Source organism: Ovis aries, chromosome 2 (assembly GCF_016772045.2).
Source record: "Ovis aries strain OAR_USU_Benz2616 breed Rambouillet chromosome 2, ARS-UI_Ramb_v3.0, whole genome shotgun sequence".
NCBI classification, from domain to species: Eukaryota; Metazoa; Chordata; class Mammalia; order Artiodactyla; family Bovidae; genus Ovis; species Ovis aries.
Genome location: NC_056055.1, coordinates 74,041,285 through 74,065,333, shown reverse-complemented (window position 1 = coordinate 74,065,333; position 24,049 = coordinate 74,041,285). Strand labels below are relative to the sequence as shown.

The 24,049-nt window shown below is 41.5% G+C and overlaps 1 protein-coding gene across 2 annotated transcripts; it reads right to left on the bottom strand.

The window, feature by feature from the left end:
* Window positions 1–10,553: 10,553 nt before the first annotated feature.
* Window positions 10,554–23,705, bottom strand: MLANA (melan-A). Of its 2 annotated transcripts, none has more exons than XM_060409434.1 (5): window positions 23,541–23,705; window positions 21,419–21,520; window positions 19,089–19,185; window positions 12,190–12,303; window positions 10,554–10,896 (listed from the first exon to the last, which is right to left on the bottom strand). In XM_060409434.1, the coding sequence occupies exons 2-5, from the start codon at window positions 21,493–21,495 to the stop codon at window positions 10,828–10,830; spliced, it is 357 nt and encodes a 118-aa protein (XP_060265417.1). In that variant the 5' UTR covers window positions 21,496–21,520; window positions 23,541–23,705; the 3' UTR covers window positions 10,554–10,827. The 2 variants fall into 2 exon arrangements, with proteins under 2 accessions (XP_060265417.1, XP_014948689.1); XM_015093203.4 differs by lacking the exon at window positions 23,541–23,705 and adding an exon at window positions 22,765–22,808.
* Between the last annotated feature and the right edge of the window lie 344 nt (window positions 23,706–24,049).

The window sequence follows — 24,049 nt, the reverse complement described above, 5'->3', positions numbered from 1 at the left end:
CTGTTGAAAGATAACGTGATATAAAATGAGGATACATCTTTACGAAAAGGAATTTTAAGCTAGGAAATTTGAATCACTAACAGCATTTTTACAAGGCTTTACAATTTACAAACTTTGTTTCCACATATCTCATTTGACTTCCACAGTAATCTTGAAAGTTTAAATGGTGTGTCCTAGGTCACTCAGCTAGTGGATGGTATGTGCTGTGCTAAGTTGCTTCAGTCATGTCCGACTCTTTGCGACCCCATGGACTTAAGACCCCCAGGCTCCTCTGTCCATGGAATTCTCCAGGCAAAAACACTGAGTGGGTTGCCATTTCCTTCTTCAAGTGGATGGTATATTCAGTATTTGAACCTAATGCTTTAAATCCTTTTTGTATAACTTTACATGACTTCTGCTTTAAAATTTCACTCTGGGTTTCATTGTTTTAACTTTTTTTTTCTTAACCCATCACCAAATTCTACATTGATCAAAGTAAGTAATCTTAAGCCAAATATGTTTTTTCAACTTTTTAAATAATTTTAGATTCAGAAGAAGTTGCAATGATAATATGAGAAGTTTCAGGTACCCTTCATCTAATTTCCCCCAGTACATTTATTGAGGGGTTGGTTCATAGTGATTTTCCAAAATGGTATTTAAAAGCATTAATTTTATTTAGTTTAAAATGATGAATGTGAGCACCTTTTAAAATTATTTATGAATACTCTCTCCTTTTTTGCATATTTTTCAGTACAGAGCAGTTACTTAAATTTCATGGTAAAGCAGTGTTTATGGGTCAGCTTACTCTTGGGGTTTAACGTTATGGTATTTCAGATTTGCCTCATCTTAAATAAAAGGTAGATTTTATACTTACTCAATGTTTGTATCCATTATCTTATTTGGGATAATGATTGTATACTCGTCCACATTCCATTTGTGGTGATATTATTAAACCTCATCACCTGGAGTTGATAGTCCAAGGTTGAAAATAGTACCGAAGAGTAGGCCTGAAGACTTCTTTTGAAACTCCATTGAAATTTATTAGTTACCAAAATGAAGAGGGCAGTGAGAATATTCCTGGAAAGTTGTTAAAGTCTCTCAAAAGCCTGTATTCATACTTAAAGGCAGTAACTTTGCTAATCATGTCTATGTTGTACTCTAGTCACCTTCCCCATTTCCTTGTCAGTTTAGAAACTGGTTGGATTTCAGGGAGAAGTGGGTGATACTTGAATACATTGCATTGATTTACCTACTCAACTTTTTAAATCTAAAACAGTTCATCTTTTGTCTGAGAAGAATTCTGTAGATCACTTCCAGAAGCTACTTAAATTACTTGTGACTCACTTTATTCCCAGTGAAGGCTCTCACTTATTAACCACTAATACTTTTCTGACTCCTAAATCAAAATCTTAATATGACTATCAGAGCTCTGTGTGGTATGGTGAACCTTAAAGTCCCTCCTCCCTACTTAGGGATCTTCAGTCTGTGCCTGCTTCACTCTCCAGCTTCATTTTAATTGACCCTCCTCCTTGCTTTCTGTACTGTAGTTTTCTTTTAGTTCCTAGAAAGTTCAAGACTTCACGGTCTTCCCAGATGTTCTCTTTGACTTAATGTTTCATTATATATGCTCTCATTTATCTCCTTATGCCAGCTAGCATCATGTTATTGCAGTCACTCAGAATGAGGTTATAGAGTGAGAAGTATTTGGAACTCCTTCAAAGCTGTAATAAGATTATTTGTATGCAATTATTTAAGGCCTGTCTTCCTTAAAAAGAGAGAGACCTTGTTAGTCGTCTTCATCATTGTCACCCCAGCAGTTGTCACACGGTAGGTATTTAATATGCATTTGTTGAACAAATGAGGAATCTAGTTAGCTTATGTTATTTAAGGTCTAGTTTACTTTTTAAAAAGTAATACCCCATTTTTACTAAAAATGTGGTGAAATTAATGGATTTATATAATCAAAAAGTCCAATTCTTTTTCCTCTGCCTCCAGTTTGGTAAGTTGTGGATTTCTGGAATCTTGGCCAAAGGGTACAAAGTCAAATTCCCCAGTTCTTTGTGTTCAGTGTTATCATTTAGTATTCTTTAAAGGTCATCCATTAAAGTGTCCATGTAAAGGAAGAAAAATCACCACAATGCTACCTGCAGGACTTCATGATCCTAAAAGAGTATGTTTCCACATTTAGTATAGAATTAAGCCATTTGGATGTCAGTGTTCAGTATCATTTTAAATGCTAAGTTAAAACATGAAGAAATAACATTCCTCTTTCTCATGTATTAGCTCTTTTCTTTCATTCCTTATGACTTTTCCTACCAAAAAATTTTCCTTTGTGATTTAGTATATATATAAAATACTAAGTGGCTGTTTAGATCTCTGTTTTCATTCCAGGGCTCTAATTTTATAGGTGTGTTTAATACATAATTGACATCAATAGTTTTATGATCAAAGCAGTGATGGCTATAACATACACTAAGATAAATGAAAATGTTTACGATCTAGTTTGTCACTGACATAGAGTGAATTAAGATATAGTTAATATTTAAAGCTTGAGAAGGTGGCAGGATCTGAAAGTGATCTAAAAAATATGATGGGGAGTTTAGTTATTAAAAATTATACTGTTCTGTAATACAGAAATGATGTACAACTTACCTTTTTTCCAGAAGTTGTTTTGCCATCACTTGAACCTGAAGCCTCATTGTTGCTATTAGGCTGTCTTCTGCCCCAGGTATTTTTCCTCATTTTGTCAAAAAGCATTTATATATATCATGGTGCTTGATGCTTGGTTGTTTACTAACAAGAAAGCTGAAGGGGATGGTATGGTTCAAGTTCTTATAATTTAACTTGGAGATAGACTCTGAAAATCTATAATTAAATCTATAGTTAAAAATAATATATGAAGTGCTAGAGAGCCGAAACTATATGTGTTCTTATGTATAATACTGTTTTGACGGGGGCGGTGTTAAATCTTCTTTGAGGCATGCAGGCTCTTAGTGGCAGCATGCAGGATCTCGTTCCCTGACCAGGGATTGAACCAGGCCCCCTGCATTGGGAACATGGAGTCTTAACTACTGGACCATTAGGGAAGTCCTTTTAATATCATTCTTAATATATATAGTTATCAACATAAATTGAAGGCATAATTTTCAATGTAAAATCGAATCTGAAGAGTTGTATAAACTCATTTACACATTTATTGAGAACCATATAATAGAAAAGAGGCTGTAGTAACAACATAGATAAGTTTCCATTCCTGTCCTACAAAAAGGAAAAGAATATAACAACAGTAAATGTCAGAGTAATAAAGAGCTAAGAGTTTAGTAGGGAGCTTCCAGAGGTTTTATACACAAGGTGGTTGTATTGAGATAAGAGTATGTTTAGAATTCAAGACAGAAAATCACAAGGAAGTTAACAACACTACTGTATATTTGAAAGTGCCTAAGAGAGTAGATCTGAAAAGTTCTCACCACAAGAAGAAAAAATCATAACTGTACTGAATGTTAACAATGTGGTTATATGTCAATTGTACTTCAATTTTTAAAAAGGAAAAGTGCAAGGAACATGGAACAGAACCTTTGGATTTGAATAGAATAATACGGGTTAAGAGGATTAATGAAGGATTAAAAATTAACGTGTTGGGTGAAAGAGGGCTGAAAAATATGCTGAAAGTAATTAGGAAGCTAAGGAAGCTTTGAAAGCAAAAGTAATGTGAGTGAAGATAATTAAATTACCATTCATGATTCCTGTGAGATTTAGGTGAGATAATGCCTGCCACATAGTAAATGTTAATAAATTTGGAAAACCCAGCAGTGGCCACAGGACAGGAAAAGTTCAGTTTTCATTCCAATCCCCAAGAAAAGCAATGTCAAAGAATGTTCAAACTACCACACAATTGCACTCATCTTCACATGCCAGCAAGTTAATGCTAAAAATTCTCCAAGCCACGTTCCAATAGTATGTGAACATGAACTTCCAGATGTTCAAGCTGTTTGAGAAAAGGCAGAGGAACCAGATATCAAATTGCCAGCATCATTGGATCATCAAAAAAGCAAGAGTTCCAGAAAAACATGTACTTCTGCTTTATTGACTATGCCAAAGACTTTGTGGATCAAAAACTAACTGTGGAAAATTCTTAAAGAGAATTGGGGAATTCAAGATGGAAATTGGGAATTCCAGACTACCTTACCTGGAATTACCAGGTATTCCCAGGGGAATACCAGACTACCTTACCTGCCTCCTGAGAAATCTATGCGGGTCAAGAAGCAAGTTAGAATTAGACATGGAACAACAGACTGGTTCCAAATTGGGAAAGGAGTACGTCAAGGCTGTATATTGTCACCCTGCTTATTTAACTTACATGCAGAGTACATCACTGTGAAATGCTGGACTGGATGAAGCACAAGCTGGAATCAAGATTGCAGGGAGAAATATCAATAACCTCAGATACACAGATAACACCACCCTTTTGGCAGAAAGCGAAGAACTAAAGAGCCTCTTGAAAGTGAAAGAGGAGAATGAAAAACTTGGCTTAAAACTCAACATTCAAAAAAACTAAGATCATGGCATCTGGTCCCATCACTTCATGGCAAATAGATGGGGAAACAATGACAGGTTTTATTTTCTTGGGCTCCAAAATCACTGCAGATGGTGACTGCAGCCATGAAATTAAAAGACAGTTGCTCCTTGGAAGAAAAGCTACGACCAACCTAGTCAGCATATTAAAAGGCAGAGACGTTACTTTGCCGACAAAGATCCATATGGTCAAAGCTATGGTTTTTCTAGTAGTCATGTGTGGATGTGAGAGTTAGAAAGCTGATGCTGAAGAATTCATGCTTTTGAAGTGTGGTGTTGGAGAAGACTCTTGAGAGTCCTTTGGACTGCAAGAAGATCAAACCAGTCAGTCCTAAAGGAAATCAGTCCTAAATATTCATTGAAAGGACTGATGCTGAAGCTGAAACTCCAAACTTTGGCCACCTGATGCGAAGAACTGACTCATTGGAAAAGACCCTGCTGCTTGGAAAGATTGAAGGCAGGAGGAGAAGGGGATGGCAGAGGAGGAGATGGTTGGGTGGTATCATGGACTCTACGGACATAAGTTTGAGCAAGCTCAAGGAGTCGGTGATGGACAAGGAAGCCTGGCATGCTGCAATCCATGGGGTTGCAAAGAGACACGGCTGAGCAACAGCTGAGAGAGAGGAAGACCGATTGACTACTAGGTGAGTTGAGCAGGTGATGTGAGGACTTGATACCTCCCAGTAACGGTAGCAAAAGAGTGAATGTGAACGTGAAGTCGCTCAGTCATGTCTGACTCTTTGCGACCCCGTGGACTGTAGCCCACCAGGCTCCTCCGTCCATGGGATTCTCCAGGCAAGAATACTGGAGTGGGTTGCCATTTCCTTCCCTAGGGGATCTTCCTGACCCAGGGATCGAACCCAGGTCTCCCGCATTGTGGGCGGACGCTTTAACCCGTTCAGGGTGAGAGCTTAACCTTCCATCTTCCTTGGGGGTCTGATGATTCAGAATCTCCTGATACTCTTCTATCTCTGTCCAGGGATACATGTGGAACAATGTGGGCAACTTAGGAAAAGCTGGATTTAAACTGCTCCAGCCAGTTTTGTCTGTTTTGATTATTTTCTTAGCTCAGTAACTGCTAGACAACTTTTTTTTTTAAACTTTTTATTTTGTATTGAGTTATAACCGATTAACAATGTGGTAATAGTTTCAGGTGAACAGCAAAGCCATACAAAGTCATATGTATCCATTCTCCCCCAAGACCCCGCTCCCATCCAGGCCCCACATAACATTGAACAGAGTTCCATTATATGTGGAATCTAAAATGATACAAATGAACTTACAAAATAGGAAGAGACTCACAGATTTAGAGAACGAACTTATGGTTGCTGGTGGGAGGGTTGGAGAGGGAAGGAGAGTTAGGGAGTTTGGGATGGACTTGTACCTTCAGCTGCTAAACAAGTTTTTTGAGCTTTTTTTCTCATGGGAGACAATCCAGCTTTGATAAAAGGAAGTGCTTCTTTCCAGCTCTTTCTCAAGGCCATACTTTCTGGGGATTATCCTTCTGATGTATATGACTAATATTTTTGTGGACTTTGGGACATTTCTCAATTTATATGCAGTAAATTCTCTCCTTGATTATTTTCTGCAAATTTGTGTCACACATTCTTAATTCTTAACATAGTTCAGACACTATTTGAAGTTTTAGCTGAAGTTTTTGGACCTCACTTTCAAACTGTTTTCAGACTGCAAAGACTTTGTCTACTTTGGAAAGCATTCATTTCAACTGTAAGTGATTTGTTTACTTACTTTTCTTCACTTTTAAACTAGTCATCGGTTTTTCTCCTTCAAACCTTTTTAAGGAAACATTTGTCAGAGTCGGTGGATTCCTTCAGACTGACTTCTGATTGACAGTCCAGAGAGTCCTCAAGTGTCTGCCTCTCTCTTTATCTAATTTCAAGTTGCCATCAACGATGTACTCTCTAGAGAAATCAGGCAAGCTTACTGTCTTTAGTGCAGTTTCAGAGATTTTAATGGGCCCTCTTTACCGTGGAAAGCCTCTTTCCTTTGTGTTTTCAAGTTGCCAAGCATTTTTTCCTGTTCTTTTATTTTCCACTCTTCCTCCATCTCACCCATAGCTTCTTGGGATAGCAGTTTTCGGCTTTCTTTAAAATATGTATTTTCAAACCATCCATGATTTCCCTTCGAAGTTGTTCTGTGTCCTTCTGAAATGCTTTTAATATGCTCTGGGAGTCACTTGAGATTAAGGGATTTTGAAGCAACTTTTAAGTGACCTGGGTCTCCTGCATTGCAGGCAGATTCTTTACCGTCTGAGCTACCAGGGAAGCCCTTAAGTGACTGTCCTTAAAATCAAGCCATGGAATGAGAGTTTAGGGGGCTCACTTTTGTTCTTTTGGGAGAAGATCTACAATGTTCTCAAATGACGAGGGGACCTGTCCAGATATTTATAAGTACTACCAAACTCAGTGTGTGTAATTTCAGAGAACTGGTCTCTATTGGAGGTGACTTGAGCACTTCATTGGTTTGTGTAATCAGTCTGGTCTTCTCACTGACTAACTTGAGCTAAAAGTCTTTTGGCTAGCTTTTTTTTTTTCATCTTTATAGTATCATAATCTCCTCAGGAGACCCATGGAGACTTTCACCTTGTCTCAAAAATGAGAAAACAGCTTCTGAGGGCTGGTGCAGGGTGAGTGGATGAGGGAAGAGCAGAACTGTCGAACTTTGCTCTGCTCACTGCACAAATAGTGATACTACCTGTCCGGTGCATTTGGATAAGTGGAAAACACTGATTGCAGCCAGAGGAGGTCACCCATGAGCTCTGACTACTCTAATCTTAACCCAGTTCTGCAGGAAGCTTCTGAGATCAAAGCAGCTCCATGCCATTATGTATTCTCTGCCCATGAGCTGGACAGGCATAATGGTAGGGCACACTGCAGTAGAGGATCATGCCCACAGCCCAGGGTGAGGCTCATTCTCTTGAATTATAATTGTGTTCAACAGGGTGGAAGCCTAATCCTGGTTGCAAAGATCACAGAGACCTCTCTCCCCTGGAGGCTTCTGGTTTGTGTTTGGTCAGTTCATGTGGGCAGGGGCAGAGCCCTGAAGGTCCTCAAAAAGGTATTAAGTAACAGCCTTGGGTTTCAGTATCAAATTTGGCAATGTGTTAACAGTTCATGGATTTTCTTTGGGGCCAATTTACCCCCATTTAATCAAAGCATTCCTAGATGGGGGAAGCTTTCCTCCAGTAGTGACTCAGTGACCCAGGCTCCTCCCGTGTGACTCCGCTATCTTCAACTCATGGCTCCCAGAGTTGTCAGCTGATCTCCAGTCCAGAGATTGATTTTCAAAAGTGTAGCTGCCTCTGTGAAGGAAGCAGTTTCTTCTTTTGACTGGCACTTTCTATTCCTTTAAATGGAATCTCACTCTTCTAGCCTCTCTCTGGCAAACTCAGTGAAGCTTGTCCATCGCCTGGAACACTACCTTGAAGAATGCTGTGAACAGAGCCTTTGTCCATGAGGAAAAGAGAGAACTCAATGAATGATGGTCTGGGGATCTTGAAGGAGTCCAGGGCTCAAGCCATAGGTTCTTTTTTATTATTATTATTCTTTGCCAAGTTGTGGTGTAGGGTGTAGGTAATAGTAGTGGCCAGTGAGTGGCGATGAAGTCTCTGCAGAAGATAGAACATTTGTGGGAAGGTGAGGGCAGGGGTGACTTTGGCCCAGAGTAGGGAGTGAGCAGCCAAAGAAGTTTGAGGAGGTCATGTGCACAGTGGGTAAGGGGATGGGGTTGGTGATCACTGAACTAAGGTTGTCAGAGCCCAGCTGTGATAAAGAGGACATTTGAACAGTAGGTTCCATAGGAGTTCTATGTCAGGGGGAGGCAGACAGTTAAGAAGCTTGGGCACAGGGTTTGGACACCTGAGCAGGATAAGGAGGGTTCCAGTTAGGGAGCTAGCTGGTGGTAGTCCACAGCAAGATGTCAGGATCTGAGCAGACTGGACGACATCTCTTGAGGGGGCATGGAATGGCATGGCAGATTGATGGTAAAATGCTTACATACTAAGGTGATTAATGCAATAAGTTGGTAATTTGAGATTAACAGAAGTCATTATCCAACTAGCGGGGAAAATGGCTTTGAAAATATGAAGAGTTTAGAATGAAAAAGGTTACAACTAAAACTTTGTAGTTGATTTAGAATTGGAGTTATCAGTGTGAACCCATGATTTTATTTATATATATATATGTATATATATATATATGTATATATATATAATATATGTAGTGTAAATGTGCTCACTTTTTTAATTGATTTTTTTGTTGTTATGAGTTCTTTATATAAACCACATACAAATCCCTTATCAGTTATATCATTTGCAGATATTTTCTCCCAGTGCTGTGTCTTCTCTTTTTTATTGTTTCCATCATTTGAAGCACGATGCTTTTCATTTTGATGAATTCCATTTACCAACATCACTTGTGGTTTTCTGTCATATCTAAGAGACCATTACCAAATCTAACTTTGCAAAAATTTATTCTTTTTCTCCTAAGAAAAACAAGAAGTCTTAACTAAAAAGTAGTCAACTCTCAGCTCTATGAATTTTTTTTTTAGCTAATTTTTATAATGATGTGAGATAGGGCTCCAACGTTATTCTTTTGTCAAAACAATTTTTTTTACATTCCTACTGGGACTTTATTAATAGCAGGAAGATTGTTTACAGCAGGGGTGGAACTGGGACTTTATTAATAGCAGGAAGATTGTTTACCACCCCTACCATCAGTGACACACAATGATAAATAAGCAGTTGTGGTTAGGCACAGGGATACAGGTTCTTCTGTAGAAGTGGAGGACTGATGCTCAGACAGATGAGGATTAGGAACTAGCCAAATCCTAATTAAGTTTTCCTTCTCAGAATATATTTGTTTGAAAAGGGGAGAGAGGGTTTATTTTAAGTGGTAAGACTGGACAGAATCAGGAAAGATGGGATGTCTTTTAGTACTTTGTGGAATGATGTTTTTTTTTTCAGTGTGTGTACTAAATATCTTGACTCAGTGTCCCCCCCCACCCCATGCAAGCTTGTCTTCAGTGAAAATGATGCAATTTTGCCACACTGGCATTTCCACGGACACAACATGATGGTAGGTGGTTTACTGACTCAGCATTAGACACATAGTCAGAGAGTGAGAAAGTTGTCTCTTTCTCTTACAAGCCTTCTAATTATGTCAATTCTTGCCAATCTTCCTCTTTAATAATGAGGGCAGGTCTCAAGCTGACGGCCTGCTGTGATCATCAGTATCTTTCTAGGTTCCAGTGAAAGTAATTTGCTTTCATTATCTTCTTTTTCATCTTTATTCCCTACTTACAAAAAGTGATACTGATTTTCCATTTAGAGTGGTGATATAAGTTAAGCCAAAAAAATTCAAATGAGCTTGATCAGAAGAAAAACACTAGACAGATAATAATATGTAGATGTCACATAAATTGCAATGTTGCTATACAAATAAAGACACCATTCCAGAATTTCTGATCCTTTATGATTTCTTCTGTATGTTCTTTTGAGAGGAATTTGAGAACCCAAACAATCTAAATTGCCTTTGGGACATTGAAGGCAAGGTATCAGCCAAACTAGCGTAGCTTTTACTTAAGTCCTTACACCACCTTTTGATTTAACAGGAAATCCTTGTCATTAATTATGATAGCATTGAGCATTGAAGTGAAATGTAATTAGAACTGCACGAACTGTATTACTAAAATTACAGGATCTCTGCAGTGTGTTATTATTGCACCATGGAATTGTAGAACACAAAGAAACATGACTGATTCCTGATCAGATGAATCTGACGGTAATTTGTTAGGTCATTCAGCCTTTGATCTTAAACCTGTAAAGGTATCATTTTGAGTACTCCATAACACAGACTAACCTGCAACTGTTCTGTTAGAGTTCATGTTGGTCAAGAGGCTGCTTCTTCAAAAATCAGAATAGTAGTTTTTAGCCACATTTTTAACTTAAATCCAGTGGTCCCAGAACACACACTTGAATGCTCTCCCTCAGAAAATAACATTGTAGATTTATTATTACTAGCACAGATAGTATCAATCCATTACAATGTTTATTGACAAAGCTTTTCCCATTTTAATATTTCTCATCATTTCCTCAATCAGTTGCCCTACAAAGAATTTGACACTCAGCTTATTAGTAGAGATGATCATATACACTGTTTCTACAGGATTCTGAAGCAGAGCATTGCATGTCCACATCAAATTCAAGCAAAAGCATGCGGAAAATCATTTCAGCACCTCTCAAGGCCTCGCTGGCTCTCATGGAGAATAAGGTGGTGGTGACTGTTCTGCGGACAGTTTTTCATAAGCAGGTGGAGCATTGGGAATCTGTGGAGATGAGAAAGGAGAGCGTGGGCTCGACAACAGCACACATGGTTCTGGAAGAGGGATTAAGTCAAAATAGTTAGCAGCATGCTTATACTTTTTCTCTGGGTTGAAACTTGTTCGTTTGACTGCCCATATCTAATTTCCACCCAGTGAGGTCATTTGGGCGGTGGTGGGGGGATAACAGCAGAGAAAAAAGGCTAAGTGGCTTCCCCAAAATTTCCTTGGATTATCTTTATCAGTAGAAGCCCCAAGTCCTAATTTACAAATTTTTCAGACCTGTTACAGACACTGATCACACAGCATCTTTACCACAAGCGTAAATCCCGATAGCTGTGTCTAAAGGCAGTTGCTTCTATCAACAGAGCACAATTCTATCAGGCCCTCATTTAATGCTCACAACAACCTCAGGAATATTTCTGTTGTTTTTATGTTACAGGTCAGGAAACTGGGGCACAAGGAGGTTAAATCACTTGATGAATGTCTTACAACTGGCCAGTCATAGAGCTAAGAGTCAAATATAGTAATTTGGCTCTGGAGCCAGTGCTCTCAAAAGCTATAATTACTGCATCTATACCGGGACTGTCCAGTAGAAATAGAGCACCACATAGTGGTTTTAAAATTCCTAGTAGCTGCATTTTTAAAAATTAAGAGAAACAAAATTAATTTCACTAATATATTTTATTTAACCCCACTTTCATGTTGAAGTGAGATATTATCACTTCAACCTATAGTCAGTATAAAACTCATTAGTGGATTTTTATGTTATTTTCCTCATACTGAGTTGTTGAAATCTAGTATGTATTCCAGGATGTCTTAATTCAAAGTACTGCATCTCAGGTTTCAATAACCGCATGTGACTAGTAGCTACAGTGCAACTATTGGACAGTGCAACTCTATACAATTAATAATAGGCACTTTTTTCCTCTGTTAGTTATGTCTATGTTCAGGACAAAAGCAATTATACTAAACAACATGAGACAAGAGGACATTGTATCCAGAACCAAGTTCTTCCTTTGGGCCTTACACGTAGATGTTTCTTTATTGACCCAGGAAACTCTGGATATGAGAGGACACAATTTAAGAAAACCTCTGTGAATTCCCTTGTTTTTAATCTTACTATTTACTTTTTATTATGGTAAAATATACCATATAAAATTTAACATTTAAACCATTTTTTAGTCAGTAGCATTAAATATATTCACATTGCCCTTGCTTTTTAAATAGCAATATTTTATTCATTAGAGTTAAAAGTAGGCTTATACAGAAACACCAGGATGCAGGATCTCAACCTACCACAGGTTCACAATTGTTCTCTTGAAAAGGCAATTTGCTGTCCTGTTGACCAAGCCACTCATGTGAACATCCTCCTGTTAGGGTACTTGGAGTACCAGCATGAATGTTTTTGTCCTGAAATGTGAATTCATGAAGGTCAATGGATGAGAAAAAATAATTGAGTGCATTAAAGAAAAGGAGAAGGAAGCTGACATTTTAAGAATGAGTTTTAATCTTGGCCCTGCCACTTATCCTCAGTGTATCCTCAGGTAGTCACTTAATCTCTCTGAATTCCAGTGTTTTCATCAGTAATATTAAAATAATGTTACCTACCTCTCAGAACTAGGCTTCCCCCGTGGCTCAGTGGTAAAGAACTCCACCTGCCAGTGCAGGAGATGGGGAGTCGGGAAGATCCCTTGGAGGAGGAAATGACAACCCACTCCAGTATCCTTCCCTGGAAAACTCCCATGGACAGAGGAGCCTGGCAGGCTACAGTCTATGGGATCACAAAGAGTTGGACATAACTGAGCACAAGAAAACACCTAATACTATGCCTGACATCTATTAGTTGGTCAATGAATATTTTTGAAAGGAAGAAAAAGAGTGAAATATAAAACTGGATCTCAGAGAATGATTACAAGAGGAGTAGATCAGAGCTAGAGAGGCAGCAGGTGGTTTCACGGTGAGGAGAAACATAGGAACAGCTTGATAGCAGGGACACTGTCTATTTCTGCCTTCCCCATAATGACACAGAGAAGGCAATGCCACCCCACTCCAGTACTCTTGCCTGGAGAATCCCATGGATGGAGGAGCCTGGTAGGTTGCAGTCCATGGGGGCGCGGGGAGTCAGACACAACAGAGTGACTTCACTTTCACATTTTACTTTCATGCATTGGAGAAGGCAATGGCAACCCACTCCAGTACTCTTGCCTAGAGAATCCCAGGGACGGCGGAGCCTGGTGGGCTGCCGCCCATGGAGTCACACAGAGTCGGACACGACTGAAGCGACTTAGCAGCAGCAGCAGCATAATGACAGCAATATATCTGAAACACTGAATGCTTGTGTTGTGATAGAAATACTGTGGTTGTAATGCTAAGCTTCCAAGTCGCATCACAACAATGACAAGTCAGCCTAAGGCTGTTGTGCACTTTGAATTATTGGGGGAAGGGGTGGGTAAAAGCTTATAGTTTGGTTATTTGCATAGGTTGAGGGGGTGATGCTCTCCATCCCTAGAATAGAATGACAACAATCTGTGCAAGACAGAGACACGTACCAAAACAGGGACTGCAGAGGCACTCTGCCCAAATGAAGTGGAGTATTTCATTACTGGTGTTGTTTTAAATTGCTGGCACATTGTGATCATAAAAAGCAGACTTTTAGTTGTTCTTACCATTAAATTCTCCACAATAGTCATTCTCAAACTTTAGAATGCAGCAGTGTCTCCTGGGGGTCTTGTTAAACACAGATTGCTGAGCTCACACCCAGAATTTCTGACATAGTAGGTGTAGGGTGAAGCCTATAAATTTGCATTTCTGGCAAGTTCCCAAGTGATACTGATACTGCTGATCCAGGGCTCTCCAGGCAACGCACTTCTTATTGCCTGTGCCTGGCATGACCCCACTACGATCTGACCCTTAGAGGAAGGAGGAGGTCAGGTGGGGGCCATAGAAAAGGAGGGAGTATGTGTCCCTTCTAAAGGGACAAACCACTGCATAGCTGCCAAGTTTTGCCAGATCTTTCGATTTTTTTTTTTTTCAAAAAAATAAACTAGAAATTAAGATTTTTGCATAAAATGTTACTTTTAAATGTTTGCACCTAATTCCTTTTTTTTTTTAAGTTACAGACCCAAACGTTATCTGTGAACCAAATCCACCAGTAGGGCATGAGCAGCTGTCTGGGGTTCTGGCTGGAACTGGAACAGCGAGGCTGGGCCAGGTTTCAGTGCCTCCTCCGCAGGCTGGCCTGTAGACTGCGGTTGATTATTGGCGTTACTGGGTTGAAAGAGAATGGCATCCGGACGGGTCTCCCAGGGAGGAGAAGTGTTTGGATCATCAATTGGATGAGACCAGACATGGTTGGGGCTGGTACCTATAGAGTCTGCCGGCTGTAAAGAAGTTTTCCTAAACTCTCCTCTGAAGTCCTTATTGACACTACCTTTTGGAAGTATATAAGCACAAGGATCCCAATATTGATGAGAGGATCCAAGGAGATTCTGCTCCCCTCCACAGCTCCCAGTGATATACCTTAGTGGGCTGCCTGCGTAGCTCAGCTGGTAAAGAATCTGCCTGCTAGGCAGGAGACCCTGGATCAATCCCTGGGTCGAAAAGTTCCCATGGGAAAGGGATAGGCTAACCACTCCAGTATTCTTGGGCTTCCCTGGTGGCTCAGAGTGAAGAATCTGCCTGCAATGCAGGACACCTGGGTTCCATTCCTGGGTTGGGAAGATCCCCTGGAGGAGGGCATGGCAACCCACTCCAGTATTCTTGCCTGGAGAATCCCCATGGACAGAGGAGCCTGGCGGGCTATAGTCTTTGAGGTTGCAAAGATTCAGACATGATTGAGCAACTAAGCACAGCATAGCACAGCACAAGGTGTGTTAATGCATTCTCTCCCTTTACCTTGATTATTGGTTTTATTCCTTATTTTTTTAATCCTCACCTACCATAGGTTAAGAGCTTGATTCACTTCCCCAGTTCATTGCCAATTCTGTGTATTTGCATCAAACTTCAGTGTGTGTGTTCAAACAGGGTCCTAGGTCCGACCACCAGAGATGGTCCCAGACTCTACATTTTAGCAAGAACCCTAGGTTATTTGAGTGCAGGGGCCCCTGACTCAAATTGAGAAACATGACACTGAAAGATGTGAGTGTAAACTGAGCTGACCGGAGAACTTTTGAATTTTTCCCCAAGAATCAGAAGTGTTATGTCCTCAACTTAGAAGTGAAAGAATAAAATTCATAAATATGAAAGCCAGCTTCCAATGCCTTATAAATCATTTTTCTGCAAAAAGCAGTCTTTCCTTTCAAAAGATGTTTTTCAGGTCTAAGAGGAATTGTTGGGCAAGGAAGAAATTTTAGGAGACCTTACTTCCAACCAACCTTTCTACCATTCTGTGGTCAATGAAAGTGGAAAAATAAACATATTTCAAAGCTTAGTAAAAGTTGGTTAAAAGTGGTACCTGAAGCTTGCATTAATCGTCATTTATGTTTTTCTGTTTTATAATGAAAACAGAATCACCAAAGAGAGACAGGGAGGTAATTATGTAATTAAATACAGTACTTAATGCACTACTTTACATAATTTTACCTACATTTCTTAGACTGCTGGTCCCCAACCTGGCTTTTCAGTAGATATGAAAGTCTCAAAACAAGATTTTAATATTAATTTTAAAAATAAATGACTCCAGTTTTAAACATTAGATGGAACCAGGGAATTTAAACACAGTTTTTAAATCTCATAAAAATTCCAGAAACTCTGCAAGTCACTGGTCAAGAGCTGAAGGAGTGGGGGATGGCAGGTTGAACAGCCAGGCAAATGTTCAGTGTTGGAGGCCGTGGCTCAGACTGTCATTCTTGCATTGAACACATTTAAGATAAGAGTGTTGAACCAGAATGGGGGGAGAAAGGTTGCTTTTTTGTCTGGGTAGCATCAAGCTAGCAATTATGGACTCTCAAGAGTCTTCTCCAATACCACAGTTCAAACCATCAATTCTTTGGCACTCAGCTTACTTCACAGTCCAACTCTCACATCCATACATGACTACTGGAAAAACCATAGCCTTGACTAGACAGACCTTTGTTGGCAAAGTAATGTCTCTGCTTTTGAATATGCTATCTAGGTTGGTCATCACTTTCCTTCCAAGGAGTGAGTGTCTTTTAATTTCATGGCTGCAATCACCATCTGCAGTGATTTTGGAACCCCCAAAAATAAAGTAACCACGGTTTCCCCATCTGTTTCCCATGAAGTGATGGGACCAGATGCCATGATCTTAGTTTTCTGAATGTTGAGCTTTAAGCCAACTTTTTCACTCTGCAGTCCATCCTAAAGGACATCAGTCCTAGGTGTTCATTGGAAGGACTAAGGCTGAGGCTGAAACTCCAATACTTTGGCCACCTCATGCAAAGAGTTGACTCACTGGAAAAGACCTGATGCTGGGAGGGATTGGGGGCAGGAGGAGAAGGGGACAACCCAGGATGAGATGGCTGGATGGCATCATCGACTGGATGGACAGGAGTTTGAGTGAACTCCAGGAATTGGTGATGGACAGGGAGGCCTGGCGTGCTGAGATTCATGGGGTTGCAAAGAGTTGGACATGACTAAGCAACTGAACTGAACTGAAGGAATGGATACCAACATATTGAGTTTGTAGAGCTTTTATTCCTTGAATGACTAATCATAGTTTTTTAAAATATGTAAACATAGAATTAATTTTTTTAATTATAGAAGAAAGCATATATTACATAAAAAGAGACATACATCATGTTATGTCATCTGTGTCTAGGTGTATAATAGAGCAAATGAGACTCAGAGAAATGAAAATCTAAGGCCACCAGTAAGTCAACAGCAGAGTGAGACCAAATCCTTATGCCATACAATTTGGTGACTGCTGTGTGCCAGGCATCATGCTAGGCTCTGGAAGTAAAAGGTGAATAAAAAATACTCTCCGCATCAGCTCCAAATGGGATAAAGAGAAGGGGTGGAAGAAGCAAAAAGTAACAAATTATAAGGCAATGTCAACCCTGTTCTAGAGGTACACATGAAGTGTATAGTAGAGAGCAAAGAGTTATATTCCCTAACCTCTCAACACAAGGCTTTGCTATGGTTGGAGTCTTATTCAGACTCAAGAACTTCTCCTTCCCATAAATGCCACCACACTGGAGGGCTGCTGCTTGGTGATTGTGTCTCCCCACATTCACCCTTTCATGATTTATATCTGGGACACCATGGCAAGATGGGCATTAGGAAAAGGGTCACATGGGACTTGCCAAGCTTTCCAGCAAGGAGAAGAATTTGAAGCTACCATTTTCACCTTCCCCTTCACTCTGCTTATTTAACTTCTATGCAGAGTACATAATGAGAAATGCTGGACTGGAAGAAACACAAGCTGGAATCAAGATTGCCGGGAGAAATATCAATAACCTCAGATATGCAGATGACACCACCCTTATGGCAGAAAGTGAAGAGGAACTAAAAGCCTCTTGATGAAAGTGAAAGTGGAGAGTGAAAAAGTTGGCTTAAAGCTCAACATTCAGAAAACTAAAATCATGGCATGCGGTCCCATCACTTCATGGGAAATAGATGAGGAAACAGTGGAAACAGTCAGATTTTATTTTTTGGGGCTCCAAAATCACTGCAGATGGTGATTGCAGCCATGAAATTAAAAGACGCTTACTCCTTGGAAGAAAAGTTATGACCAACCTGGGTAGCATATTCAAAAGCAGAGACATTATTTGTCGACTAAGGTCCATCTAGTCAAGGCTATGGTTTTTCCTGTGGTCATGTATGGATGTGAGAGTTGGACTGTGAAGAAGGCAGAGCGCCAAAGAATTGATGCTTTTGAACTGTGGTGTTGGAGAAAACTCTTGAGAGTCCCTTGGACTTCAAGGAGATCCAACCAGTCCATTCTGAAGGAGATCAGCCCTGGGAATGATGCTAAAGCTGAAGCTCCAGTACTTTGGCCACCTCATGCGAAGAGTTGACTCACTGGAAAAGACTCTGATGCTGGGAGGGATTGTGGGCAGGAGGAGAAGGGGACGACAGAGGATGAGATGGCTGGATGGCATCACTTACTTGATGGACATGAGTCTGAGTGAACTCCGGGAGTTGGTGATGGAGGCCTGGCGTGCTGCGATTCATGGGGTCGCAAAGAGTCGGACATGACTGAGCGACTGAACTGAACTGAACTGAACTTCTCCTTCTCAGACTGCCAGGCTCTAGCCCTCCACCCAGACCAGCCCTCCTCTCCACCACAAAGCCACTTTCTCTGAATGAAGTGTTGCTAAATGAGGAAGGGGACTTTCCAACATCTTTTGTAAAGATAAAAATTTTTCCCCATTATATATCAACCTCAGAAGCTTTCAGATCTGTAATAGAGAGGAGAAAGAAAAATTGCAACTCTCCTTCTATCCTGTTGCTCACTGTGGAGAATGCCTTTGGATGCTTAAGTTCCAAACTGATACCTGTCTTTGAAGCAAGGTTTCTGAAACCTGTGGTCTTTATAGGTTAGTGACTCTGTTGATGTTGCTTGTTTGTGAAGGATCCTGGTACCCCAAGACTGGACATTGTCATTTGTTAACTTCCTGCTCATATGGGTAAAGGAGCAAAAATCCTAATAAAACCACATCAAGCATCAAAGGAGGGAGGAGCCTGTTAAAAACCTGGCGGTGCTTTGTGCTGCTGAGGGGTGGACAGTTTCCTGCACTGATGGCTACATGGGTCCTGGCTATGCTGGACTGCTTGCTAATAGAGTTAGAAGAACTTAGAATTCCCAGGAACCCTGGAAAGAAAGGGGTGAAGAGGTAGGGTAAGAAGAATGGGCCACTAAGTGGAGTAACAGAGCCAGTGGGAATCCCCAGAAGGATTGGTAAGACCTGGAGTGTCTCATGTACTTCTGTTCAACTGTACAAGAGGACCACGAAGCCTTCCCCCTTGCCCCCAAAACCATCAGCTATATAGGCAGGCCCTTGAGTTTGCTGTGAGTGGAATCAGAAAGATGGGCCAAGTTCCTGGTTGGGATTCATGCCTGGGCAGAGGCAAAGGAAGAGTTATAAGATGTACAGCGTAGAGAGAGATGCATCAGAACCATGAATCAGTGCTGGAGGTGATCATGAGACTGTCATTCCACTCCCCAGAACTTCAGAGAAAGAAGGAGAAGGGAAGTCCTGGAACTGGAGAGACTCAGCAGTGATAACTTTACTGACCTTTAAGCTTCGGTATCCACTTCGTCTTCTGCAGTACCAGCAGCTGAGAAGTAGTAGAATTCCCAGAATCACTGTCAGGATGCCAATCCCTGCAGCCCTGGCCCGAGAGACAGACAAGTCCACCTTGGTATGGAAACCTTGCTCCAGATTATGATGAAACATGTGTCAATCTTCTCTCTTCACAGGGGCTTTGCGATCAGAGCAGCATCTCTCAGTCCCCAAGGAGTATTATTCCACCCCACCCCACACCAGGCACCCGTGGGCCTCCAGCATGCATATACAGAGACAGAACCGTCTCTAGGAGCCTCTCAGGTGTGTGTCCAGAGCAGCAGTGCTAACTGTCATGGGCCCCAGCACCCAGGCTCCAAGTGCAACAGGTGCAGTGGCAGCTGACCCTTCTGTGGACTGAGTTATCTTTCCATCAGGACTAGTTTAAAACATTTTCCCCAACTGTCAGTCCACAAAAAAGAAATGGAAATTAACTTTGACTTAATGTCTGCTCTAAGCTGGGTACCATGATAACCATTCTGTATTCATTAGATTATTTAATTCTCACAACAACCCTGCCAAGCACTATGGTGAGCACCCTGCTACTGGCCCTGTCACAACAATCCTCAGGGGTAGGTATGACATTCATTTCACATCTGACATCCCCAAGACTTTGGGCTGGTAAAATGCCCAAGGTTGCACAACCAGAGAGTGGCAGAACCAGCATTCACAGCGACTGGCCTGAGGTACCCAGCCAGTGCCTTTTTGACCACATCACCCCTTCCTGGAATGGAGCTATTACAAGGACATTCAGCGGGTTCTCATGACTAAAGGCAGATGATTCCATTCCCAGCATGCCTGTGCTCTCATTCTCCCTCCTAGGTCTGTGGTCACCCCCTTGGGCATCTTGACACACACAGAGCTCTGTTTGAACTCCTCACACCACAGTCACATTGCGCTCACACACAGGAAGTGAGGGCCCAAAATGCTGGGATGTGCCAGACACACCATAAGAACCCATTGTCCAGCAGGGCAGGGCTCCTCAGATGTCACCCAAATACCTCCTGCAAGGGAGTTGTCTGAGATGCATGTTAAAGTACAGATCCTGGGCCCCTGACCCCAAGACCTACTGAGTCAGCCTCTTGGGCAGCAGTGCCTAGGAAGCTGCATTTTCACGAGCTCCATAGGTGGCTTGTGCCGCCTCAACTGAGAACTTCTCAGCTGTGGTTTCACAGAGATAGTCTGTTGAGTCATCATGCAAATCCTGAAAAATATACTACCTAATACCATGTGCAGTTGCACCCCTCAAGAGTACATTTTTGCTGTTGGGACATTTTTTTCAGAAGATCTCACCACCACATCCCATTTGACCATGCAGGGATATTAGAGAATCCCACTAGGGTCTTCCGAAGAAATACTCCAGCCTGAATTCCTCTTCAGTGCCTTTGACAGGTTCTCCATCTCTCTTGCCCCTGCTAGTTCACTCCAGTAAAGCAATTCAACAGTTCTCTCCCAAGACAGCAGGTTTGCAGGAAGTTCTGAGCAGATCACTTACGAGATGGTCCAAATAAAACCCAGATTCCTCATTTGTCCTGATGGAGTCTCCACTCAGAGAGGGGCCCCTCCTACCGCCACCACCCCTTGCCCACTCTCACCTTGCAGAGTATGTCCTGTGGCTTATGTCCCCGTCACAGCACTTATACCTGATGAAATTACTCCCATGCCTAACTCTCCCAGTAGGTTGTAAGATTTTTTTCAAAGGAGAGAATAGCATCTTGAGCTGGTATACATTGCTTAGCACTTAGAAATGTTTAATCATGCAAATACTTATTTTTAAATAATTCATAATACAAAACACCTTTCTTTAGGGTAAAGCATTGATGCAAAGGTTATGACCACCCTCTTCACCTTGGACTCAGTCAGCAGGTGGAGGGACGCACCTGCCCTTCAACCTCACTGTCCTTTGGCAACTTGCCTCTGTTCTATCTGCAAACCACCTCTGGGAGCCCAAGTGGAGCAGTCAGGCAAGGCTTGAGGACAGAGGCATCATGCTCTCAGACAGGATTTTCAGCCTGGGAACCCACAGTAAAGGCCTCATAGCCAAGAATGCAACAAAAATGGCAAGATCCAGGTTTTTGCCTTCCCTGCCTCTTTGCCTCTTTGGCCTCAGAGAAACCTGAGACCTTTTGTAGGACCTCAGGGTCTCCTTACCTCATTGCCAGGTTTATTTCTGGAGAAATAAACACTAGAGAGATTTACGGACCAACATGTGCTGGTGGAAGCCAAAGGCTGTGTCAGCAAACGGCAAACTGTAACCCCGCTGGGTCTGATTTTGAACTTACTCTTCAGTCGTGACATAAGAGTGGCTGTGCCCTTTCCTGGGGGAACCATAGAAGAAGTGAACCTCTTCTCTTGGCATCTTGTAGGGTCAGGCCACGGGACACCTAGCAGCAGGGACACACAGGTGTCATTTCATGCATCCAGAGTGTTCTTACCATCTCAAAAACACCCACAAAGACATTCTCGCTAGGTGACTGAAAACGATATCCAAACCCTCTGTTTTCTCTCTCTGCAAGGACTCGTACTTGTTTCTTTCACAGATGTCAAGTGGGAATTGCTCAGGTTTTTAACCCCTTTCTACCAACTGAAATTTAAGTTCAAAGAAGAAACCACAAACAAAAGGAAAAAACTTTCAAACTGAGTTGTGATTTGAGAATTAATTTGACTCTATACCACAAACTTGTAGAGAAATAAACAAAAAGCATTTTAATTCATTCCTTACTTTCCCTGGCTCAAGACAGATTAATAAGAGGAGTTATTTCTCTCCAGAGGTATTATTTTATATCAATCCTTGGACAAATAAAAGGCTATGATGATATAATGGGCATGTGTCTCAGCACAGCATCCTTCAAGCCCATTAATTCCAACAAAGGAAACTGTCCCCAAAATATGAAATTTTAAACTATGATACAAACAAGTAAAAAGCTCATGAACTTTAGTGGTCATTATTAGAGTGTGCTTATTAAAAACCAACAATGATTTCTCTTCTCTCCTTGCTATTGTGCGTTTTTCATTCCTTTTATTGTTCTTGTGAATTGCATAGGTCTGATCCCCATAGAGTTATATTAATGAGCCCATTTAAAACAGCTGAATAGAAGTGGAAAAGGGGAGTGGAGAGTTCACCCCATGAACCCTTTCCTTGGGGCATTGCATGTGTCATTTGCGCTTCCCAGTTGTAAAGAAGTCACAGTTGACCTTACTGATCATCTCAGGTGAATAATGTGGGGATGAACTCTGTTCAAAATGACAGACACAAAACGAATTCTGCATTAAGTTCGTTTCTGTAAATCTATACCTCCAGTTTCGAGCCTTGGCAAACAGTGGCGGGACAGCAAATGTACTTCATCCTACCTGAGCCAAGAAAAGTGGTTCTTAAGGGAGTAGACACAGCTGTTCCTGAGCCAGTTACAGCCTGAACAACTGCTTTTCCTGGTTCTCTGCTTTGCTTCTGGGCAGTCTAGAGGTAGGACCTAGGAGGAGACTTTGTGAACCCTTAAAAGTCGGAGAATTGTGAATATTGAGGAGAATTCTGCCGACATCCAGGTATCAGAAAGGCTGGAGGAGTCCACTGGAATCTGCCAAAGCCTGTTCTGTTCTGAAAGAGTGGGTGAAAAGGCTTTGCTCTTACCTGCCTTCCTGGGACCAACTCCGTCTGCTGGCTGCCGTTTCTGTGAAGATTGCTTCTCTGGCTCTTAACCTTTTTCATTTTTTTTCCCCCTGGTCTCGAGTCCCATGTTAATCACGAGTTTAGATTTCTGATGGGGTCGTTTGTGATTGCTTAATTAGCGTGAAAGAAACCAACTTCATTCCTCTCCTCAAAAAGTCACGGCTCACTGTGGCCTCTTTTTTCCTTAATCCCAGGTTTCATCTTAGGGGAGTCATTAGTTTTAATGCTGATCCCTCATCTGTAGGATTGCCAGTTAAAATATAGGCTTTCCAGTTACATTTGAATTTCAGATAAGCAATGAATAGATTTTAGTATAACGGTGTCCCATGAAATATTTTTAGTGCAAAAAATTATTTGCTGTTTACTTGAAATTCAGTTGTAATGGGGTACCCTCTACCCACCCTCATCTTCACCTCAAAGTGTGGGTGAGCCTTTGGTCTCAGGCCTGAAGGTAATCTAGGAGCACGACTTCCTGATCAAGAAGAGGAATTAGAGGATCCCTGAAACTTCCTGAGCTAAGCTCCCAGGTCTTTTGTGACACCCTCAGAGACGACTGTCCCTTGGGAAGAATGGGTTTCTTGCATTGGCAAGGAGCAGAGAAAATTTCCTGTTTGAAGGTGGATATGACCTACCTAGAATTTAATTGAAACCAGGGCTAATTCAACCTACATAGCCTGCTCTGAGAGTCAAATGTGTACAGCCCAGAAGCATTTCAGTGGGACAGAATTATTGCTCACCAGCTCTCTGTCGGAGAAGGCAATGGCACCCCACTGCAGTACTCTTGCCTGGAAAATCCCATGGTTGGAGGAGCCTGGTGGGCTGCCATCTATGGGGTCACACAGAGTCGGACACGACTGAGCAACTTCACTTTCACTCTTCACTTTCACTTTTCACTCTGATGCATTGGAGAAGGAAATGGCAAGCTACTCCAGTGTTCTTGCCTGGAGAATCCCAGGGACGGGGGAGCCTGGTGGGCTGCCATCTATGGGGTCACACAGAATTGGAAATGACTGAAGCAACTTAGCAGCAGCAGCAGTAGCACCAGCTCTCTGTAACCATTGTAAACAGGCAAAAACTAAACAAAACACCCACCAGAATTAAGGAATGTGAGAGTTCTCATCAGCCAAGCACTTAGATTAAATGACCACTAAGGTTCCCCTTTATGGCTTCCTTGGTAGTTCAGATGGTAAAGAATTTGCCTGCAATGCAGGGGACCTGGGTTCGATCCCTGGGTTGGGAAGATCCC

Excerpts from the sequence above, each read along its gene's own strand:
- MLANA (XM_060409434.1), bottom strand. The coding sequence starts at position 21,495 with ATGCCAAGAGAAGAGGTTCACTTCTTCTATGGTTCCCCCAGGAAAGGG. Across the intron at positions 19,186-21,418 it reads TCTTATGTCACGACTGAAGA|GGCTGCAGGGATTGGCATCC; the intron begins GTAAGTTCAAAA and ends CTCTCGGGCCAG. Across the intron at positions 10,897-12,189 it reads AGAACAATTGTGAACCTGTG|ATTCCCAATGCTCCACCTGC; the intron begins GTAGGTTGAGAT and ends TCATCTCCACAG.